General features: G+C 50.7%; 2 protein-coding genes across 9 annotated transcripts; both read right to left on the bottom strand.

The window, feature by feature from the left end:
• Window positions 1-6,695: 6,695 nt before the first annotated feature.
• On the bottom strand, window positions 6,696-8,856 carry HEXIM1 (HEXIM P-TEFb complex subunit 1). Its single transcript, XM_021681754.2, has one exon. The coding sequence runs from the start codon at window positions 8,158-8,160 to the stop codon at window positions 7,081-7,083; it is 1,080 nt and encodes a 359-aa protein (XP_021537429.1). The 5' UTR covers window positions 8,161-8,856; the 3' UTR covers window positions 6,696-7,080.
• A 4,291-nt stretch (window positions 8,857-13,147) lies between these two features.
• On the bottom strand, window positions 13,148-19,422 carry ACBD4 (acyl-CoA binding domain containing 4). Of its 8 annotated transcripts, none has more exons than XM_021681605.2 (11): window positions 19,370-19,422; window positions 19,074-19,245; window positions 18,839-18,968; window positions 18,490-18,610; window positions 18,334-18,418; window positions 17,923-18,043; window positions 17,585-17,671; window positions 17,210-17,316; window positions 17,044-17,122; window positions 16,317-16,447; window positions 13,148-13,866 (listed from the first exon to the last, which is right to left on the bottom strand). In XM_021681605.2, exons 3-11 carry the CDS (start codon window positions 18,924-18,926, stop codon window positions 13,741-13,743), a joined length of 945 nt encoding a protein of 314 aa, XP_021537280.1. In that variant the 5' UTR covers window positions 18,927-18,968; window positions 19,074-19,245; window positions 19,370-19,422; the 3' UTR covers window positions 13,148-13,740. The 8 variants fall into 8 exon arrangements, with proteins under 8 accessions (XP_021537280.1, XP_021537282.1, XP_021537281.1 ...); XM_021681607.2 differs by having other exon boundaries at window positions 13,148-13,863; XM_021681606.2 differs by having other exon boundaries at window positions 17,044-17,119.
• Between the last annotated feature and the right edge of the window lie 97 nt (window positions 19,423-19,519).

Below are 19,519 nucleotides of genomic sequence, written 5' to 3'. Positions count from 1 at the left end.
CGTCCCCAGCCAGTTTGGGAAACTCCAAAAATGTGCTGTTGCACTTCTCTTGAAAGTTTACACCAAAGAGGGGTTGAGTTTTTGCCCTTTACAGGGTTGGGGGACACAAAATAATCGAGTGGCCGTGGCTCTGGGAATAAAAGTGGAGTGGCCCATTTCGGATGCTTCAGGAACATCTGTTTGCGTTTTGAAATCTGAGCCATGACTTTTACCAAAACTTTTGGAGAAATGGCGGCCCTCCTAGGGGAAAAAAAACGAACTAATTCCAACGTAATCTTTATAAGACCACAAATTCTTTCCAGTTTAAAGAACGTTTCTCCCACAAACTAAACAAAATGGGGAGTATTTTGCCACTGGTGCATTGTTACTCGGAACCTCTCGTTTGAATTTCCAAGCAATTGAAAAATCACTTCTGTGGATCCCAGATGCTCCCAAGATAGAAATTGCAGTTTTGAGCTACTTCATATTTGTAGCGTTTGGGGGGGTGGGGGAGACCTGCTTTCAAAAAAATAAACACTCAACCTTATATTACAGCTATATAGCAGCTTAAGGATTGAAGTTTGATGTGAAATTATTTTCTTGAATTACAGATTAGACCATCTTGTTTTCTACTGCTCAAAATCCAACTTCAGAGAGATTTACATACATTTCAGGGATATCTTAATTATTTTGTTGCTAAAATATCAGTTAAAATTATGCTTAGGTAGACTCTAAAGTATGAGAGTGACTGGGTAGTCAACTTTACCTTTGAGGGTACCTTGTGATGAATCTCACTGCCAGTCACACGTGGCACATCATTCCTGAGCCTTTGGCTTTATTAGCAAGAACCTTGAAAGGTTTTTGAGAACCGAACCCGCCCTCCTATTAATAATTTTTTTTTTTAAGTTGTAAATGACAATTCCATAGCCTTATCTATATTCTCCCCCTACTCTCCAGATGTTCTCAGAAAAAGTCTTAACAACTGGATTGCGAAAATATGATCACTTGACTCGATTTCTTAAGCCAAAATTTGAAACACTAAATGCAGTACACTTGATTCATACTGTAGGTTGACTTTTGGCTTATGTCATGTGAATTTTACAGTTCTTCAAGAGAAGATGGGAGTTAGGAGAAGCTAACATTAACTTGGTAGGAGTTAAGGTCTTAGGAGCCGAAAGGGGCTTTAAAGATTATCCTTGTGGTTCTTCTGTCAATTTAATGGAGGAGGATCCCCGACTCTTGTGATTCATCCTCCATTGTGAAGTAATGTAGTTAAACCTTTGGATGCTACTAGGTGGAGAATACTATGCCAGATGCAGAACTGTGTTACTCATAAAGATGAAAGGTTACCATCTTTAAGGTTGAACCACAAGCTTTTCCATTCCTTGATAAAGAAAGCTGGGAATAAACCCAGTTTATAAATGCTCTCTTGGTTATCTTCTGAGCAAAACACAGGACTGGAAGTTAGGAACTCCCAAGTTCTATTTCTTTGTGTGCTACCACTGACTTGATTGGCTTGGCCAGGGGCCAAATCCTGAAGATGAGTCCAAACTGGTCATTTTGTTGCTGAGTCTGTTGTTCATCTAATGTTCAACCAGACCTTCAGCTTCCTCCTCAGCTATCCCCTTTCAGAGGAGTTCCTTCGGGGTTTATGACAAAGTCTACAAACCCTATATGCCTCAGTTTCCTGATTTGAAAATAATGCCAATGCTACCTCCCACATACCTTGAGGATTAGCTACTCTTCAGTAAACATTTATTTACCAAAACTTTGTTATTTGGGAATCTAGAACTTCTGCTTCAGAGGTTATTTGGGGCATTTGGGAGGCCTGCCTTACTGAAATGCGGCCTTGGTTGCCCTTGGCAGCACAAAGGGTGGCCATCCAACTAGGCTGAACAAGGGTCAGTTTCTTAGGGTACCAAGCAGTTGTTGCTAGGAAGTCCTGGATATTTGACCCTGACGACCAACTCCTGGGGCCTGGTGGCTCTGTGAGAGCAGGATTCATTGACGAGTAGGATTGATTCTTTGCAGCAGTCCTTTCCAGGATGAAGATCCTTGCTTCTGATTTGATTTGCATAATTAACCTTTTTTGTGTGTGTGTGTCTATCTCTCACCATCTTTCTCTTTGAATTTTCTCCTTTTAAATTGCTCACATGTTTGCTGTTTTAAGTACACTTTTAGGAGTAACTAGAGAGGAAGGTAGAACTAACCGCTTAGACATTCCTTTCCATCCTCCAGTTCGGTTTCCTGCCTTTGCCTAACAGTTGTGCTGGAGTTACCCAGGTCTTCAGAATGCTGTGTTTAACACAGGCTTCAGACTTCAAATTAATCTCCTCCTCTGACCCTCTGGAGGCTAGCACAAGTTCTACTGAGTATCTCACAAGAGCAGTGATGCTATCATTTTCTCAACTATACTTGTGCATGGGGCACTCGAGTTCCCACATTTTCCTTCAGGAATAACCTTTTTGCTCACTGCAAACCCAGGGCTTTTAACACTTCACACAAAGTCAGTGGATGTGTGAAATGGAATATGAAGAATGAGAGTATGATTTCCTTCTGAATTTTTGCTCTTGAAAAAGCTTTTAAGCCAAATGTAACTGCTCTTGGTGCCGTGTTGAGAGATCACACTAGCAATTTCAAGAACTTACCAACAGTTTCCTATAGCAGCTCAGCCATTTGAAAGAATTTTGTTGATGTGCAGAGGTTTATTAGTAAACTACTAGGATTGTTCCTGCCCTTGAGCTTGTTGATACATCATTTGTCATAACTGAACCACCTCTAAGTAAAACCCAAGAAAAAGTTTATTCAGGAGGATTTGTGAGAGCTTAAATATTGATCTGTCTAAACTTAGCCTTTGTTTTTTTCAACAAGAAGGAGAATGAGGTGGTAAGCTTTCCAGTATTCAAGCACAGCTGGCTCAAGATTGAATCTTTGCCTCCTAGACTGTATATTCTGTCCCACTTGGGAAGTATGACTGTTACCCTTTGGTCAGCAGATCCCACTGTGTTCAGGGCCTGAATTTGACATTTTCTTTACTTTAAAAATTACTTCTCATTTTTAGCATCAACTATCCACACCTTATGTGAGAAATAATAGTAAAGTGGAATTTTACCCCAATGTTCTTGTCAAATTTGAAAAATAATTTCAAAAAACAAACCTCACAAACTCATGTGTACTTAGGTACCAGTCCTGTCTCAGCTCTAGCCAGTTTTGCCATTGCAATGATGTGAATATTTGTTGCTAGCTGTTCTGGGTGTAAGTGGCCAGGGAGAATCCTGTGGTGCATTACCTGATGTTTAACTAAATATAGCCAGCTCTTGATTTTCTGAAGGTAAACTGTTCGGTTGTGGTTTTGTTTTTTGGGGTTTTTTTCCCCCCTATGGATTCCCTCTTTTTTTTTTTTTTCTATAACTTTTGAAGTCATTAGGGTAAAGTATATTTATTTACATTTTCCCAAGCAAAGGATTTTAATTTTACTCTGGATGAAGGGAAAATTAAAATACCAATCAAATGGGCAACTGCTTTGGTCTTAAAAATAAACAATAAGGGGCTGGCTGAGTTGGTGGAGCTGGTGACTCTGGATCTTGGGGTTGTGGGTTTGAGCCCCACATTGGGCATGGAGATTACTAAAAAAAAAGAAAAAACAATAGTAGTTATATCAATGGTAGCTTACTTTTGTATGACACATTTTCATGCTATCTTGTTTAATGCTGATAGCTGTTTTGTAAAGTTGGCACAGCCCCATTTTGGTGATGAAGAATGAGGCTCAGTTGTTTCCAGAGTCACACTGCTAGGAGTATATGTTAAAGATATGACTAGGACCCTGGTTTTTTGACTCCTAAACTAGCCTAATTTTTATGTTTTCTCTCTTTAGAGATACCCAGTCCATTTATTTTATTTGACAGAGCACACAAGCAGGGGGAGTGGGAGGGAGAGGGAGAAGCAGGCTCCCCATGGAGCATCCCAGGACCCTGGGATCATGACCTGAGGCAGACACTTGACTGAGCCACCCAGGAGCCCCCCCGGTCTATTTTTCCTGAATTAAACCAATTTGGGCCTCCCTGGCTTTCCCCAAAACTGAGATCTAAAGGTCCCATCTCCCAAGGGCCACTTTATATTCTAGGCTAGCCTCCCAAAAGTTTTTCTTGCTCAGAGGAGGATTAAGCTTTCCAGCCATCTGTCTCAAAGTTTAGGAAGCACTTTGCCCTGGCTGGATACCCAGGCACCCTATGATGAGAAAGGAAACAAACTGAAATTGCCAATGTGTAAGCATGGTCTTTTGAGCAGCTCAGTTAAAATGTCTGGCAGAGAGGACTTTAGTGAAAGGCTAGAGATCCTCAAGTGATTTGAAGATCATTTGTTATCACAACCCACCCCCCATTAATATAAGTAATTCAGTCTTTTTCTCTGTCCTGAGAGCAGTGTACTACTCAAGTGTTTTAATGTAGAAATTGTTGATAGAAAACTGAAATTTCACACAAATCTCATCATTCTAAGAACATAAATGCAATACATACTATAAAGTGCCTTTGGAAACAAAGTTCAGGTAGTTGCATATCTCAAGGTAAATCAAAGTCATTTGTGAGTAAATTAACTATTTGTGTATTTTTAAAGACTAAACTGAATTTGTCTCCTAAGAGTAAAACATACTTTTTTTTTTTTCTGATGATAAATGTACTTATAGAGTGTTCCTAAGACTGATAGTGGGGGAAACAAGATCATTAACTTAAATCCATCTTACTAAGTTCTACAATCTGAGGTTACCACTGCTGCATCCCATAGTGCAGTCAAAATGAGGCTTCTCTGTATATAAAGCCAGAGGGCAGTGTTGCTGCCATTCCACCAAGCAGCCGTGTTTCTGGGACTACTGCATGACGTCATAGCAGAAGGAAAATTAAAAACACGAAGAAAACTATTTCAAAATAGACATTTAATGTAATTTTTATTTTTATTTTTAAAGATTTTATTTATTTGACAGAGACAGCGAGATAGGGAACACAAGCAGGGGGAGTAGGAGAGGGAGAAGCAGGCCTCCTGCTGAACAGGGAGCCCGATGCGATGCAAGGGTTGATCCCAGGACCCTGGGATCATGACCTGAGCCGAAGGCAGACACTTAATGACTGAGCCACCCAGTCTCCCCTTAATGTAACTTTTAGGCCAAAAGAAAAACAGATCATACATTGTCTTCAGTGGACCATCTGTCAGAGTAGGACCAGCTTAGTCCAGCTCTGAAGGCCCTGAGTCAGTTCTTGACCAGCATAATTCCCCTTGATTCATTGATTTGTGAATGCTTATGCATCATAAGGTGCATTTCACTCTTGAAGTTCCTGCCACCTCCACTATTCCATTTAGATACAAAAGCAAGCTTTCCAATGGGAGTTTTGTGTCTCCCCCCCCCTCCTCTTTTCCTGCAGAGGTTTTTAACCTTCAAGGAGTTTGACAGTCTCATGGTTCTCTTGAACCCTCTCCCCAGAAAAATGTACATATAACACAAGTCTACATAAAACTTCATGGGGTTCATGAATCCCAAGGCCCCCTCTGGATTCTAAGGCCCCAAGTTTTAAGGAACCCCTGTATTAATGATTTGAGCAATGCATTTGCCCTAGGGAAACACACAGGGCAGGGGGAGATGGGTTGGATTAACCATGATGAGGAAGGGATAATTTTTTTTTTTTTAAGGAGATAGAAGTTTATTAAATACACCACAAGGGAATGGCAGGCAGGATAGCAAAGGAGAGATTGTCTGCCAACAATCATCATTTCTTACTATTTGATTTGGGGGTGGAAATTAATTCCCAGGGTCTCCCTGCATTTTCAAGAACAGAACTATTCCAGAGCCTAAGCCCCTATTAGGAGAGTGGGACTAGCAGCCGGCTGTACAGGGAATGAATGTACAGGGTTCCCACTTGGCCCATAAGGACTTAATTTAGCTCCTCTTCCAGAAGCTTTACATTTGATTTGCAGTGAGGGATGGGGGGGAGGATTTCTAATTTTGGTTTGACCCTCATGAAAAGGTGGAGAGCTCCTACTCCTTTTTTTTTAGTATAGGGAGCACCTAAGTATTAGATAATTAGGGTAAGTCCTTGGAATGCCCCAAGCAACCATTTCCTCTACAAATCCAATATTCCCTACCTCTAAATGTCTTAACAAAGAACTGCCGCAAAGTTTATCCAACCATTGCTTACACTAAAAAAGCAAGGGGTTTACCAAGATCCTTTTTCAGACATCCAGGAACTTCTTCCAGCCTTATTGGGGAAGTGAAGGAATCACTAAAAACCTATTTGTAGAAATGAAATGAGACTGTCAGTTGTCTAACCTAACAAACTGCCAAATTAGGTTTACAGTTTTGTTAATAGACTTTCAAATGGCTGTTGAGAAGCAGAATTAAATTTTAAGCTTCTGACTATAGCCACTTTCTGCTCCCCAAACACCCAACACTGGTTTCTTTCTCCAGCATCAAAAAAAGAAAACCAAGGCACTAGAAAGCGAGCACACTTAGGTATTGAAGATAATTAATCTTTATATTTTGCCTGAACTGTATATTTAGCACACTAAAACCCATTCAAGGGAGAAATCAGCAAATTGAAAATTGTCCCATTAAAGATTGTTTTTTGCAAACTGACCAACTTAATGATTTCTTTACCCCCCCCAATGCAATCACTTAAAATAAATCAGCACTATTTTGAATTAGCTCTAGAAATCACACTGAAACTATGTTACATTTACAAATATTAAATTTATTATAGCTAGAATGAATTTAATGGTTCTCAGATTTGGCCACCTTATAGCTCCGTTTAAGGAGGGGATTTTTTAACAGAAAAATGCATTATAACTTGGTCAAGTTACTTACACATTAAAAAAAAAAAACTTCTAAAAAGAAAACAAGAAAAGCAACCCTTCAGTTTCACATAATTAAAGAACAGGAGAAAAGCACGCAAGCTACATCATAGCTAAATTTACCAAACCAACCAAAGCCGGGGGGATTTGCTCTTCTGATTATTGTCATAAAAAGGTCCACTGTCTTATATACACATGTGTATAATGTTACATTCCATCACTGTAAAAAGTCCCCTTTGCCCCCTCCCCCCAAAAAGTTTCAGTCTAGTCTCCAAACTTGGACAGCGGCGCTCGCTCCTGCTGCCGGTGCAGTTCGTTCTCCGTCAGCAGCTGGAGGTTCTCGGCGCGCAGCCGGTCCAGCTCTAGCTCCAGCTCCCGCACACGCGCGTCGTCGCCGCCCAGCCGCTTGCTTTCCAGCCGCAGCCGGTTATTCTCGTCCTCCATGCGCGAGAGGCACTTCTCCAGCTCCAAGTACTCCTTGATGAGCTCCTGCTTGCTCATGTTCTGCAGACTCTCCGCGTGGTACCGCTCGTAGGTCTCCGAGAAGTCCCGCTGCAGAAACTCGCTGCCGTCTCCTCCCATCCCGTCGCTGCCCCCATCCTCCTCGCCCGCTTCTTCCATGAAGTCCTCATCGCTGGTGTCGTCGGATTTGGCAGCGGCCCGCTTGGGGTAGAGACCGGTTTTGAGATCCGGCTCCTCTTGGTCGTGATCATCCATGAGGAACTGCGTGGTGTTATAGGGTGCGACAGGCTGGCCCTTGGCGAACATCTCAGCTCGAATCCTTGAAGCTCGCAGGCTCTGTTTCTCGTCGAACTTTTTCTTCTCCTCCCAAGTCAGCTTGTAGTACGGTTTCCAATGCCGCTTCTTCTTGGAGGGGCGTCTCCTATGTTTTTTCTTGCCCAGCTGTCTCTGCTGCTGTCCCCACGCCTCCTCGCCCCCTGCAGCAGGAGCCCCCAACTTGTTGGCCTCGGAATCATGACATGGCTGTGCGAGAGGCTCGGCCTCGGGCCTCGGTTCCCCCCCAGCCGCCGGCGGGGGGGCTCCGCCAGCGGACAAGTCGTCCCCATTCTGGCCCTTCTTGCTTGCTTGCGGGCAGCTAGGTTCTGGACAGACGGGGGTCTGCAGGAGAGGCGGCTGCGGCTCCAAGCTCCCTTCCCCCTCCTGCCCCGGACGGCCACCCGACTGGGGGGACGCTCTCGATTGCCACCTACTGTCCTCCTCGGGCACCCGCTCCTCCGCGCCTGGGGGGCGATCGGGGTTCCGCTCATCATGAACAGCAACAGCACCTGTACAGTTGCTAGTTTGAGGCTGGTGCTGGTATTCTGACAAGAGTGGCTCGGCCATGACTAATAGAGTCCTCTTCTCGAAGTTTGAAAAATTTTGGCTGTAAGTCCTTAAGGAAAAAAGAGGTTTTTCTTTTCTTTTAAAAAATGTCCAGCAGAGTCCTCTTCGGTCTGTAATTCCTGCAGTGACGCCTTTAGCCAGTCCTTCTGTAAACAAACTCCAATTGCAACTTGGGAGAGCTCAAGTCAGTAAAGGGTTAAGTGCCCACAGCGCGGCCAGCTAGCGGGTCCAAGGGGGTGCAGCAGCAGTAACAGTACGTAATGTGCAAAGGGGGTGGACCTCAAGCCTCCCCGCAGAGCGCCCCCACGATCGAGGAGTTGGTGGGCAAGGAGATGAGGTTAAAGTCCAACGGGTTAAACCCAGCCCCGAAGGGGTTAAAACTACCCGATGACGCTGCCTCCGAGGGGCCGAATCCACAAAGGGTTAAATCCCCTGCCGCAGCGCCCACAAGGGGTTAAAGTCCCAGAGCCACCTCCTCCCACTTCCACGGGTGTCGCTCCAACCCGAGCTCCCAGTTCCCTAGGCCCGGCCGGAGCCTCAGCCGAGGACAGACAAACTCATCTCCCCTTTGGCTCGATGCTCGGCTCAGCTCAGATCTCCACCGCCTCCTCCTCTTTTCCCCCCCTCCCTCCTCCCCCTTCCGACAGCAACTCTTCCGCCTCCTCCCCCGACTTCCCCTCCCAACCTGCCTCTCCACCTGCCAACTTCCAACTGCTGCCTCCCAGCCCTCTGCGCCCCTTTTATATAGAAGCCTGTCCGCCCCGCCCATGCGCATGCGTAACGGGGTCCCCGTCTCAGGAAGCTGGGAGTCGTAGTTCCCATCCCTCAGGCCCGCCGTCCTCGCGCGCCGTGCGACGTAGCCAATCCAAGAACGCGTAGGGGGCGACTTCCAGGCCGCCTCCTTCCATCGCACAGCCCTCGCTAGAGAAACGTGAGTGACCATTGGCCAGGAGTCACACGTCTCGCCGAAGAAGGAAAGCCAATCGCAGAGAAGATGGGGCGGGCTTTGGACCATACCATTCTGCTTCAGGAATACGAGAAGATTCGATGGCCTCTGAGGGCCTACACAGAATATTTTTATTAAAAGGTGCGTTTTAAAGGGTATTATCGTATTCTGTCCTCAGCGGAAGGGTTCCGAAGGTCATAAACATTTGTTAGCTAAAGCAAAAATGGTTTATTCCTAAAAAGTAGTCCCTACAGTGTAAAAGAGGATTAAATCCTATAAAGAGAGATGTTGGCCTATGGCTAATAACTCTCGATTCTTAAGATTACAGGAATGGCTGCAAGGTGTGTGTGGTTAATGCCTGGGACTGACATTTGCGGAAGGATATCGTGAACGTATTTTGAAAAAAACGAAAAGCGTATGAAGAAGTAAACAAATGAAGAATAAAAAGTGCCGCCTTAAAGGGACAGTGTGACTGCATTAGTGCAGCAAGCCCGGACTAGGCCTTGGAGGATGAGAAGGCAGGTTCGAGTCCCGGGTGATTTCCACCCTCGGATTGGCCTTGGGACCGCTGGACGAAAGTGGCCGAGCCCCAGTCCAGGCCTAGTCTTTCAGGGCCACGGCCGCCCCAGGACCAGTGCAAAACGGTGGGCCGGTGGGCCGTGACCGAGCCTCTCGCCCGGGCTGGGATCCGGAAAGCGCGGGGTGTGCACCTGGGGCTCCCAGGAGACCCGGGGTGGGAAGGCCTCGCCCCCGGGCCTCAGCTTCTGTCGAAGAAAATGGCCTCCTGGGGCCGACTGGGAACCTTTCCTGAGCTCAGACAAGGCAGTCCGGGCCAGATGATGGACCTCTTTGTGGGGAGGTGGGGGAGAAGGTTCAAAATTAATCCTGAGTTTAAATAATCACCCAGTCTCTCCATCCATAGAGGTTCTTCTCATCAGTGGGCGCTGGGCAGCACCGGGAGGGAACGGAGCCAAAGAAAGAGAAGGTCTTGCCCAGAAATGGGGGCAGGGGGATGCTGGCCCAGGACTTTGGGGGTAGACTCATGGGGGAGGGAAGGTGACACAGTCTCCTTGAGAAAATTCTCCAGATTCCAAGCTCCAGCCCAGAGGACAGGGCCACGGAGTAGCCTAAACTCTCCGCTGTAATCATTTAGGCCAAAAATCTCAGTGTAGTAACAGCCTCTCCCTCTTACCACACACCCGTGACCCATTCTTATTTCTTTCTTAATAGCAACATCTTACATCCTGGCCTCTTTCTAACATATAACATTTTTTTACACACAATCATTTGACCCCACCACAGCCCAGTGAGTTAGGGTAGGAATGATTGTCTCCATTTTAGAGATAAGAAATCTCTGAGACTCCGAGAAATGAAGTGACTTGTCCAAGGTCACATGACAACTAAGTGGCAATTCTTGCTAGAACGAAGGTCTTTTTGACCCTCGTGTCATTTTTCTTTCACAAACAAAATTCTCTTTTTTCTCAGGAACTTTGGATTTAGTTCCTTTCTATTTCCAACAGCTTCAGCCTAATTAAAGCCCTCGTTTCTTCATTTAGTAAACATTTGTTAGGAAGGAACAATGATGAATAAAATGTCATCCTTGCACATGGACAGTGTGGAGAGGCCATTAAACCACTGTGAGTCAAAACGACAAATGAGGAAAATCCTGGCAAGGAGCTTGTGAGCCAAGCTGCTCAGGAGTTGGGAGTTAGGGACAGGATTCGTGGGGGACATGTCTTCTTGGCTCTCTTGGAAGGATGAAGGGTTTTTAGGCCCAGTAGCATGAAGAAGGACGTTCTATAAAGAGCAAGCGTCATGTCCAAAGAAAGGACTTGTCTGGGAACTCAGGAATGGTTCCATGGGGAGGTGGTGATGGGCATCCCCCAAGGGAGAAGCAAGCAAGAGTGCCTTTGGGGCACATCCACCTGTTTTGAAATTGACCACTCCAGTCCCTGGGCTTCCGAGAAAAGCCTGCCCTTCTTTGTGCTCCTTCATCAGTCATGCAGGAGACTCCTGTGAGCAAGAGCTCCCCCTCACACCGACAGCTCCCTGAGGAAAAGAGGTTTTGCAGAGAACTTGAATGGGAGTCAGAGATCTCTTTATTGTTACCACATTTTCAGACTTCAGAGGACTCCTGGGTACCCTCATTCAGGGGGATTGAAAGGTAACAGCTGAGCCCAGCCACCCTTAGTTTATTGGACAGGGCTCATTTGTCATGTGTGGGGAGCGGAGGGCAGAATGATAGGTTGTGGAATTCTAGAATTCTGTCAAACAAGAGGCCAGGCACCTTGATATTAGCTGAGTTTTAACCCATTGCCAGGCATTTTACATGTCCTGGGCATTTAAAACCCAGGACTGGGAACGCCTGGGTGGCTCAGTTGGTTAAGCGTCTGCGTTCGGCTCAGGTCACGATCCCGGGGTCCTGGGATGGAGTCCTGCATGGGGCTCCCTGCTCTGCAGGGAGCCTGCTTCTCCCTTTGCCTCTATCTGCTGCTCCCCCTGCTTGTGCTCTCTCACAAATAAATAAAATCTTAAAAAACAAAACCAAAGGGCGCCTGAGTGGCTCAGTTGGTTAAGCGACTGCCTTCGGCTCAGGTCATGATCCTGGAGTCCCTGGATCGAGTCCCACATCGGGCTCCCTGCTCGGCAGGGAGCCTGCTTCTGCCTCTAACCCTTCCCCCTCTCATGTGCTCTCTCTCTCTCATTCTCTGTCTCAAATAAATAAATTAAAAACAAAACAAAACAAAACCAAAAACCCCAGGACTGCCTTATAATGAGATCTTCATCCTCATTTTACAAACAAGGCAACCCAGGTTCAGAGCAGTTACGAAGCTTGCCCAAGTCCCACACCTAGTTGTGTGCCCATTCCTGCATCCCCAGCACCGCTTTGGTCCCACCCCTGCTGGGGTCCAGCTTTAGCACAAGGGTTTATTCAGTCTCTGCCTGTGCCCCTGGGCTGGATCAGGGAGCACCAGGGCCTGTGTGTCTGCCCTGAGGGACGCCCTCCCCACCTTGAGAGAAGGACTGACGGAGTGACTTGAGGCTTCCAGTGGGTCGAATGATAGCCAGCCTCGGGTAGTGGTCAAGGCCCGGAGCGGATAGAGGGAACTCAGGAGTTTAAGGGTCTCCAAGAAGGGGCCTTCAGAACTGCCTCTTCCTCACCGAGGGCAGGAAGGTCCTGGGGCCCAGGGGGTGGCAGCTGCAGGGGCTCAAGGCTGCTGTGGCCCTCCGCAGTTGGGGCTCCTGGCCAGTGGCCTCTCACGCGCTAAAACTAGGAGGCGCTCAGAGTGGCGAGCTCCCCACCGAATACGGGCCACTGCTGGAGCCAGAGGGGCCCGAGGCGAAGGGGGAGGGGACGCGACAGGGTTGTAGCAGACCAGCGAGAGACCAAGGCCGCCAGGCGGTGGGAAAAAGAAGTTCGGAGTCCGAGCAGCCGGCGGCACCCGCAGCTCTGTGCCCACGCGGGCGCTCTGCCCACCCCGACGGGGGCTCCCCGCGCCCGGCCCCGCCCCCACCCCTCAGGGCGGGGCGGGGCCTAGGCTCCCGCTGGGTCTTGGCCTTCCAGAAAGTTCCCTGGGAAAGCCCGAGCGCGGAGGTCACGCCAGCTGTGGAGGGGGAAGCGGGCGGTGGGCACTTCCGGGGCCCCATCCCTGCGGCCCGCGCTCGACACAACGAGCAGCCGCCTTTCTCTCCGCGCTGGGACCCGGCCTCCGCCCGGGCCCCGCGGGCTTCCTCTCCTCCCCGCGCCCCGCACCCAACCCCAGCTCGCCGGGCCTCCCCTCCGACGGGGCGGGGGGCGGGGCCACGCCGTGGCCCCACCCCCCGGCGACAGCAGAGGGCCCCCGCGCCCCTCCCTCGGCCGCCCCGCCCCCCCTCGGCCCCCGGCCCCTGTGCTCGCCGCTCCTGCTGCGGGCGGGGGGAAGACCGCCGGCCTCTCGGGACGGTCCTCGGGGGGCGCTGGGGGAGGGGCAGGGAAGACTTGTGCCTTGCGCGCCCGGACCCGGCTTCCCGCCTCACTCCGTGGGGACCCAGACGGCAGAAGATTAAGGTCTTATTTTATTTAGTGAAACATTCATTTGTAAGTGAATCTTCCGTGAAGACGTCCTGAGTGTCTGTGTGCAGGGGGAGGGAGGCCAGCAAAACGCAGCTCACTCCCCTCCCCGCCAACTCGGCCGGGCCTCCGGGCTTCCCTCCCTCAGCCTCTCAGCCAATCATTCTTCCAGGCCCCAGCCCAAGTCCCAACTTGCCCAAGAGCTGGCCCTCCACCCGGAGAGGCTGGGGTGGGAGAAGAGTCAGGTGACCCAGAGGGAGGGGAGGGCAGAGGCTGAGACCCGGCAGCCCCGCCCCCGAGTCACGGCCAACCCAGAACCCGGGACGTGCACCACTCCTACACCCTCACCAGGGAGCCTCGATGTTTGGGTGGGAGGGGAGAAGGCGTCCGAGTGAAGTCGCGGGGAAGGATGGGCTCTTAAATGCCCCCCCCCCCATAAGGGAGCGGTGCAAAGGCAACACTGAGTCGTGGGGGGGACGCAGTTGATGCTGTTCTTCTCCTAAACCCTAGGAAGGCTCAGGGCACAGCAGGACAGGGGGCTCATGGCCACCTTAGTTGGCTGCAGAGACCCCTCCACTGAGAGTCACCTCTTCTGGGTCCGAAACTGTCGGAAGAGCCACTGGACGATGAAGGGCCACAGGAGGAAGAAGAGCACCGTGGGACCCGAGAGCCTGAGGGGCCATGGCCGGGCACTGGGCGGGGTCCTCTGCTGCCAAGAGGGAGCGAGTCAGGGGTCAGCCCAGGCTTCAGCACAGACTGGGCCCTCCTGAGGAACCTGCTTCCAGAAGTAAGCGGGAGCTTCGTCTGGGGGAGCTGCCTCCCTAAGATTGTAAGAACGGGAGCAAAGAAGGCACTGCACCCAAATCTGCACCACGAAAAGGGAGGGGACCCTGGGGTTCCCAGTGTGTCCCTGACAGCTGACCTCCATTTCCCTCCCACATTCTCTGCCCAGGACAGTCCCAGGTGCCAAGGGGACTAGAGGGGCTGCCTGGTGGAGAGACTGGCTTCCAGGCTGTCTCTTCTCGGCCACAAATCAGTGGCCCTGTTGGTGTGGCTTGAACACCCAGTATTATAAAGGATGTGCCACATACTTCAAATGGTGCTCAGATTTTCATTTCCAACTATCATCCTTTGCTAAAAGGAGCCCGGGCTCCTTGGAGAAGAGGCTAATTCCAGGTCTGGAGCAGGGAAGGTAGAGGTGAATGTGGGACATCTTGTACCAGAAAGCAAGGAAGCTTTTAAAGATTAATGAGGTCATGTTATGAGAACATAGGACCCAGCTTGAAAGGGTCTCCATTGACCAAAATTGTGACAGTGTAAGCATCACAAAGAATTAATTTCAGTTGACTGAAATACTGAATCTTTAAAATCCATTAGTCCATAATGATACTCAAAGTTGGAAATTTGTCACTATTGAGGTGGCTGTTAAATCAACTCCCTACTTTAAAATAGGTAATTAAAGAGAAAGAATTAAGCCTTTATTCTGCCTTTCCATAAGGCACTGTACTTCAGGGAACTGCTAGATGACACGCTACAGAAAAGTGAAACCTAATATATGGTAAAGAAATAATAGAAATTAAAAATCAACATTTTTTCCAAATATTGATCCAGGCAAGGATTATCCATCAATTGTCAAAAATCACGTGGCCAGTGGGGTTAATGGGGAAGCTGGACATTCCCTGGCTCCAACGGTGATGGGATCCGACTGTCACCCCTTCATCTATGCTGGTGGTCCATGTAAGAATCATTTATGGTGGGACATCCAGATCTGTGTCCCCTGATGTGAAGAACATCACATCTGACATAATCTGGTCATGTAAACTAGCCACGAGGATGTAATCAGAAAGACCCAAAAAGGAACATTCTACAGGACCACTGCACTGGCCCAGTCCCGATAAGTCAGTAGCAAGGAAGAAGGGCTGGTCTGGATGAAAGGAGTCTTAAAGGACAGAGGACCCAAACGCAGCACGTTTTGACTGGACAGAGAAGCTGGCAAAGGCGATTTCAGGACAACTGGGGAGATTTCAGTTTGGATTGGGTGTTTGATAATATGAAGGACTTTGTGTGCTAAAATGTTGTCGTTTGGGCTAGGTACTAGAATGTTCTTATTTTTAGAGATGGAAAACCAGCTATTTCGGGGTGGAGTCTTTAAAATCTTCAGCATGTAAAATTAGCTAAAGGTCAAATAAATAAGTAAATAAAGCCTCGAAGGGGTGGGCGTTGAAAGGTGAATCTGAGGAAATCCCTGCCACCCACATTGTCGAGGGGGTCAGGGGTCACCCAAGCGATCCCCCATATCCAGCAATTCAGCCGTCTCCTGCCCCCATGACCCCAGGCTTCTCAAGAACAGACCCACTCAGAGTCAGTGGTGAGTCCCAGCTTCGGAGGGAGACAGACCTGGGGCCACTCCCAGCTCCATCACTGGATGTTGTTAATAATAATAATAATAATAATAGTAACAATGGAGCCCATTGGAGAAGGCCTTCCTGGGCTGGGGGGGGCATTATTTTATCTAATCCTCACAGCAGCTCTGTGAGGTTCCTCTCTGGGCTGAATTACCCAGCCTCTCAGAGCCTTGGTTTCCCCTTTGTAAAAGGGAAATGAAAAGCAAACCTAGTTCATCCGATGTGTGGATTAAATGAGATAATGTAAATCCTGTGTTTGGCACTCAGCGGGGGCTCCGAGAAGGGTGGCTGTGAGCCATGCTGCAGGAGCTCAGGAGCCCAGGTGTAAGGGGCAAGCAGATCTAGGAGAGGGGAGAGAGTGAGGGGTGCAAGGGCTGAATTGTTTGGGAGCAAACCCTAAATCTGGGAACGGAAGTCCTGACGAAGGGGCAACAGGGACCCCCAGCCCCAGTGCAAAGAGCACGCACATCCTGGCCTTCCAGACTGTTGGAATTAGCCCTCATGCTCAGTTTCTCTTCCAGCAGAGGGAGGTAAGAGCAGGAAAGGAGGGCCCTTCCCACTCTCCCTTCAGCACCCCCACCCCCCGACTGCCCTGCTTGTGACACACACGAGTCACACCATTCTCTGCAGAAGTCAGAGATGTGGGCAGGTGGGGAGTTAGGACAAAAAGACGGAAGTGGCTCCATGAGGGGCCTGGAGTAGAGACCCGTAGCGTTCTGCCTCAATCTTGCCCTGGGCCTTGGGGGCAGCTCACCTGCTTGGGGAGGCTGGGCATGCTCTCTAGGCTCTGCAGTCTCCCCTGGACATCCCGCATGCTCTCTTGCAGTGCCCGAACTGTCCCCACCAGCCACGTGTCCAATTCCTGGGGCCCCAGCGCGCTGCCCTCTGCCGAGCACAGACACAAGGAACGAGGCTCAGGAGGCAACTCAGCTAGGGACAGGGTGGTGGCAGGCTGGGGCAGGTCTGGGGAAAAGTAATAGTAGAGTGCAGTCCCTTGTAAAGTGTGCCTTTTATAAAGTCCATTCGAGTGGCTGAGTAACAGGCTGCCACGGGTTTGAATCCCAGCACTGCCACTTAGCTGTGTGACTTTGGGTAAGTCAGAAACTTCCCTGAGCCTCATTTTGTCATCTGAAAATTGGGGGAAGAGGTCATTGCCTTCACAGGGCTACTCAATGACCTGCTTACTCAGAGGAAGAAAGGAAATAATATTTATGAAAGTAGCCCTTAAAGGACATGGCCCACTGGAAGTTCTAGAAGGAGACAGGACAGAAATCACTGTCCTTTGACAGTCTCACATGGGAAGCCTACAGAGAGGGGGCCGGGCAGGGACTTTGCCCATCCAGGCTGGTGTCTGGCTGTTTGGCAGGTGCCCAGTGCCAGACTTTGACCTCCGCCCCAAGAGGGCAGTCAGGGGAAAGCCTGGGGCACACCAGAACCAGAGGGAATGGCAGAAGCGGGTGAAGGGTCGGGCAAGGGCTCACCTTTCTCTGCAGGGAGCAGGGAGCTGTTTCTGGTGTCAGGCTCTCCTCCAGGGGCTCCCTTCTGCTCTGTCCAAACCTGCTGAGATGAGGCACAGGTCCGAGGGTGGGGGTAGGGCAGCAAGGGCCCAGTGGGGTGGGGAAGGCAGGGAATGATGGGTAGTCTCACCAGCTCAGGCTCCAGTTGCTCCAGGGAATCACAGAAAACCTCGGAGTCCAGGTCCCTAGGTGGCCGGGACTCTGGGCAAGGGGAGGTAACATTAGTGACGAGGGAGGCTATGGAAGAAGGAGAGGGGTGTGCAATGGGGCAGAGGCAGCTGCTCAGGGGTCACTAGAGACAGGAGGCAGAGACAGGTCCCAGGAGTGAGGTCCTGGCACTGGAATCCCAGAACCTGCCCCCCGGCCTTTGCAAGCACAGGAGGTCTCAGTATCTGTGAGCATGAGGCGTGGCATCCAGCCTTCTCCCCTTACCCACCCCACGGGAAGCCCCCCACCCACCCCTGCTCTGGGTTTGGCTCTCTGTCCCTCCGGCCCAGGCACTGACCTGGACTGGGGGGTGCTGGTTCCCTGGGGAGGCAGGGAGGCTCTGGGGCAGCCCCAACATCTCCATTCAGTACCTGCTCTCTCCAACCTGCTGAGACATGGCACCCAGAGGTGGGGCTGGGAAGAGGCTGGTGCCTCCCAGTGAGATCAACCCCTGCTCCCCATCAGCTATGAGCTCTGCCTGAGACCCACGCCAGCAGGGGCACTGGGTGGAGTCCCTACAGGGACATCACCTGGAGCCCTCTGCCCCCAAATTCCCCCTCCAACTGAGCAGCCCCCCTGCCTGGACCTAAGAAAATTCACTCAGCACTTGTGGAGCTCACAGCCTGGGGGCCTGACCTGTGACCCTTCTCAGGAAGGTTTCCGGGGGCCTCGGCATATCGGGGATCACCTGGTACAAGGGCTCGAAGTAAGCAAACATGTCCTCTGCCACCTCGCCCAGGGGCACTGTGTCGATCACCTGTGGGGGAGGGGGTCTGTTGGGTAGGGGCCTGCCCCTCCTACCACTGTCCTCCTATCCCCCCTTGAGCCAGGTCCCCTCCACCCTGCTCCTGCCCTGTCATGCCCCTCCACCCTGTGCCCCGTCAGGGACCAGAGACACGCATGGTTGGGGAGACAGCATGAAGGTGGTAATTCCTACAGGTGTGTCAGTGTGCAGGAAACATAATGGGGGTCAGCCCTGGAAAGGCAGATGACAGGCCACCTAGCTGGGACCTTGGGGACAGAAAGAAGCCTGCAGCCTCTCCCTACCTTCTGTGCCACCAGCTTCATCTCAGTGATATAGGCAGACATAGCCTCCTCCCTGCTCATCTTGCCCAGGCTGTTCCAGGCATCCCTGGGGGGCAGAGAGCTGTGAGAGGCTGGTTGACAGCTGAGGCTTGTTTGCCCGGCCGGTAGGGAGCTCACCACTTATATCGTCCGATTGGGTCCCAGAACCCAGGCCGGGGGACCAGGCAGGGTCCCATGGTAGCTTGCTTGTAGTAGCTGTAGAATCTCAGCATCTCTTCGTAGGAGGGGCGGTAAGAGCCTGGGCAGAGGGGTGGGAGTGGAAGGCAGAGCATCATCCTCAGGGAGATGGGATGAACCACCCTTGTAATGGGTAGAGATGGCGAGGGCTCCGACCCAGCGGGACAGGGGCAGGAGGCAGACGAGATCCCCAGGGCAGCCCAGGCAGGGACTTATCTGCATCAACTGCAGGGATCAGAGGCAGACCCCAATCTTCTTGACCCCCAAATGCAGGTCCCCGTGCCCTCACCATTCTTAGGCAGGTTCTGAATGACACTGACTGCAGCCTGGAACTGTTTCTGGCAGTCTGGTTCTGGGCTTTCATTCTCGGTACCCATACTCAGCGGCTCCGAGCCCTGGGGACCCACTTTTGAGCGACTCTGCAAGAACAAGCCTCCTTGTGAGCAGACCTCCACGGTCCACCCCGGCACACACCTCCGTAAACCACTGATCCACTTTCCAGAGGAGCAAACAAAGCTCTATACCTGAGTGAGTGAGACACCCCGAGAGGTCAGAAGCTGCGGCTGAAAAGACTCCTTTTCCAACCCCAGGGGAGCGTGGGTGGGGCCCGGGTGGGCGGAGAGGACCCCGGTGGGTGGGTGGAGGCAGGTGCCAAGGGTCGCTGTCCCTCCTTCTCTAGATGCACCTCTCCAACTCCTAAACAGGAGAAGGGGCAAGCCAAGAGGAGTCAGGGCGGGGCCAACAGTCTCCCACCCTGGTCCCCCACCCGCTCTGCCCTGGGGGGTTCCCTACCCCAGCCGCTCGGCCATCAGGCACTCACCCTGCAGCGCCCACTACCCGGACTTGGGTGCCCTGTCGCCACTAGGCCCGCGGCTTCCGACTGACCTCCGGGCCCAATCTGACCGGGATGTGGACGCCGGGGGGAATTTAAGCCAATGAGAGAGCCCGTTTCAGCTTCTTCTTCTATACC

This window comes from Neomonachus schauinslandi, chromosome 15 (genome assembly GCF_002201575.2).
Source record: "Neomonachus schauinslandi chromosome 15, ASM220157v2, whole genome shotgun sequence".
Lineage (NCBI taxonomy): Eukaryota > Metazoa > Chordata > Mammalia > Carnivora > Phocidae > Neomonachus > Neomonachus schauinslandi.
Note: the sequence above shows the minus strand (reverse complement) of the source record. Positions and strands in the feature narration are given on the sequence as shown.

Excerpts from the sequence above, each read along its gene's own strand:
- HEXIM1 (XM_021681754.2), bottom strand. The coding sequence starts at position 8,160 with ATGGCCGAGCCACTCTTGTCAGAATACCAGCACCAGCCTCAAACTAGC.
- ACBD4 (XM_021681605.2), bottom strand. The coding sequence starts at position 18,926 with ATGGGTACCGAGAATGAAAGCCCAGAACCAGACTGCCAGAAACAGTTC. Across the intron at positions 17,672-17,922 it reads CTTCCTGAGAAGGGTCACAG|GTTGGAGAGAGCAGGTACTG; the intron begins GTCAGGCCCCCA and ends ATGTCTCAGCAG. Across the intron at positions 17,123-17,209 it reads AGCAACTGGAGCCTGAGCTG|CAGGTTTGGACAGAGCAGAA; the intron begins GTGAGACTACCC and ends GCCTCATCTCAG.